Source organism: Medicago truncatula, chromosome 5 (genome assembly GCF_003473485.1).
Source record: "Medicago truncatula cultivar Jemalong A17 chromosome 5, MtrunA17r5.0-ANR, whole genome shotgun sequence".
Classification (NCBI taxonomy): domain Eukaryota; kingdom Viridiplantae; phylum Streptophyta; class Magnoliopsida; order Fabales; family Fabaceae; genus Medicago; species Medicago truncatula.
This window is the reverse complement of record NC_053046.1, coordinates 15,046,555-15,049,740: the sequence shown is the minus strand read 5'-3', so window position 1 is coordinate 15,049,740 and position 3,186 is coordinate 15,046,555. Positions and strand designations below refer to the sequence as shown.

The 3,186-nt window shown below is 31.4% G+C and overlaps 1 protein-coding gene across 1 annotated transcript; it reads left to right on the top strand.

Moving 5' to 3' along the window:
• Positions 1–458: 458 nt before the first annotated feature.
• Positions 459–3,186, top strand: LOC11405975 (protein RICE SALT SENSITIVE 3). Its single transcript, XM_003613230.4, has 7 exons — positions 459–776; positions 986–1,036; positions 1,173–1,355; positions 1,482–1,587; positions 1,716–1,757; positions 1,867–1,923; positions 2,332–3,186. Exons 1-7 carry the CDS (start codon positions 640–642, stop codon positions 2,842–2,844), a joined length of 1,089 nt encoding a protein of 362 aa, XP_003613278.1. The 5' UTR covers positions 459–639; the 3' UTR covers positions 2,845–3,186.

The window sequence follows — 3,186 nt, the reverse complement described above, 5'->3', positions numbered from 1 at the left end:
CTTAAGAAGAGTGTCAGGAAGCAGAACGGTATGGAAAAAAAATGAATTAAAAATTAAATAATAGCATATAGTATAAGATGCTGCTTCTGCAGGAGCATAATAGATCTAGCTAGCAATTAATAAAGATAAGATCAGTGATCAAATCAAAGACATGGAGCTATATAACTCATATAAATCATGTCTTGTTTCAACTTTAAGCCACAAATAATAAACTATAGTATTAATGAATATTATATTACATTTGGCCTTTTTTGTTGGTGTGATAGAAGATGATTCATGAATTTGGGTGAGGTTTGGTTGTTTTCAATTATCAAATTGAAAAATGAGGCTTTTTTTTGTGGTAGGTCCCACATTAAAAAAATTTGGAAAAAATTAAAAAAGTATATGGTTTTCATTTATTTCACCTCCTTATTCTTTTTCCCCACCCACCTAAATGAAATATAAATGTGATATTTCCTTGTTGGTGTGTGCTTATATAAAGGAGGATAGGATGTTGCAGTTCCCTACTATTATTAAAGATACCTATAGCTAAAGGGTTTCAAGAGAAAAAATAAGAGAGAAAAAAAAAAGATATCAAATAGCTATAAGCTATAGTTTCTATAATTGAATATAAATTGTTGTGAGAATTTTATTTTATATATGGAAGAACATCTTACTCCATTGGCTGTTACTCATCTTCTTCAACACACTCTAAGAAGTTTGTGCATCCATGAAAATTCTCAGTGGGTTTATGCTGTTTTCTGGAGGATCTTGCCTAGAAACTATCCTCCACCCAAGTAAGAAGATCATAGGAAAATACATCAATCAATTCTATATATAGCTCAAAATGTTCATGTGTAGAAAACATTACATATACTTATTTTACATTTTACATAAATAAGTATATACATAAATAGCTGCATATATATATATATGAGGACTAATTTATTATATATATATATACAAGTCTTTTTTCTTAAATATTTTTTGTGTGTGTATAATATAGGTGGGAAGGACAAGGGGCATATGATAGATCAAGAGGAAACAGAAGGAATTGGTAATGATTTCATTTCATGAGTGTTAATAACTTGATTATAAAAATAAAATAAAAATGGAATTAATGATATTTTTATATTGTCATCATTTATTTAGTGATTAAAAGTTTGTGATGTTTTCTATAAATGCATGCACAGGATATTGGTTTGGGAAGATGGATTCTGCAATTTTGCAGCATCAGCAGCACCTGAAATAAACACTGGTGATTGTCCTAGCTCATCATCAGTTTATGGGAACTGTGAATTAATTCAACCTTACCAAGGTCTTCAACCTGAACTTTTCTTCAAGATGTCACATGAGATCTATAACTATGGAGAAGGGTATGTACTATGTAGCATCTACTAAATTCATATTAATTTATTTTACTAGTTTTAGCAACATTTTGTTCTTGTTGAAAGAAGTTTTAAGCAAATAGGTTTATTAGTTAATTAGATTTTATGGAGCAGGTTGATTGGAAAAGTAGCTGCAGATCATAGTCACAAGTGGATATATAAAGAACCTAATGATCAAGAAATTAATTTCTTATCAGCATGGCATAATTCAGCAGACTCAGTGAGTAAAATAAAACTATGTATATGGTATTCTTGCTTAAATTAGATTATTATTATTATTCTTATAATCTTAGTTAATGCTTTCATATTAAAAGTTTCCTGAAATAGATAGAATGATTTCTTTTTCAGCACCCTAGGACTTGGGAAGCTCAGTTCTTGTCTGGTATAAAGGTATGTATATAGTATTCATATATGTGCAGCTATAGCCCTCTTTTATTTATTTAATTCAGTTAATTATCCTTTCTTTAATTTAATTCAATTAATTATATGTATCTTGCAGACTATAGCCCTCATTGCTGTTAGAGAAGGTGTTGTTCAATTAGGAGCTGTTCACAAGGTTCTCTCTTCTCCCTTTGTTCTCTCTCTCTCTCTCACAAGGTTTCATCAAATCAAAAAAACTTTATATAGCACTGACATTTCAGATTTAAGATGTGTCTGGTGTCCGACTTATGTTGGTGTCTAACACCAATTAACAAGACAACGACACATGCGATTATACCATTTTCTTAAATTATTATCGGTATTAGTGTCGTGTTCGGTGATTGTATTTGTGTGTTTCATAGGTTAAATGTGACTTAAACCGCAATCATGTTTGCAGTCGGAGAGACATAAAAAATCAAGATATCATAGATCAGTCGCATTCTCGGACCTTTTGTCTTAAAACATTACATACACATTAAACAAAAAAAAAAAAAAAAAAACAGTTATACTCACTCAATCAAATTTTGTCTCTATGGAATTTAAGGTGATTGAAGACTTGAGCTATGTGGTTCTACTAAGAAAAAAGTTCAGCTACATTGAAAGCATACCAGGAGTGCTACTTCCACATCCTTCATCATCTGCATACCCTTATGGTAATCCAGCAGAACAATGGCATAACTTTCAAGGAAGCATTGCACCACAGCATCAAAATGATCAACTATATCATGAACATTTCAACAACATTATGCCAATGAAAGTAACTCCATCAATGAGTAGTCTTGAAGCATTACTCTCTAAACTACCTTCAGTTGTTCCACCACAACAAATTCAAACACAAACACAACATGTTTTGGCACCACAACAACAACGAGCATTGGAATTTACCGGACGAATGCAAAAAGTTGCGAAAGAAGAGTTAGATAACGAAGAAGATGAGGTATATAGACCTGAACAACTTGATGTTGGTGAGAGTAGTAGTTCCATGCCAGGGTACCATCAACATCATTTCCATCAAGATCATCTTGGAAATGGATCAAACAATAATAATGGATTTTGAAGTATTAATTATCAATTAATCATATATATAATTCTATAAGCTTAAGTCCTAACATATTGTAGTGAGAGAGTTATTAATGTTAGGTTAAGTACAATAATTCTAGTACTAGTACGTACTACTACTGCATATTTCAGTTCTTCTTGGTAGTGTATTGTAGTATTAATTAGTTCCATTATTCCATGCAAATGTGTGAAGATTGTGTCAGTGTGTGTATATGCAGTTAGCTACGTAGTCATAGTAACACTGCCAATCTACCACATTGTACTTGGATCAACATCCAATGCTAGCTTCTGCTGCTGCTGTTTAAGGATGTAATGTAAAACAGCCAATAATTATTAATTA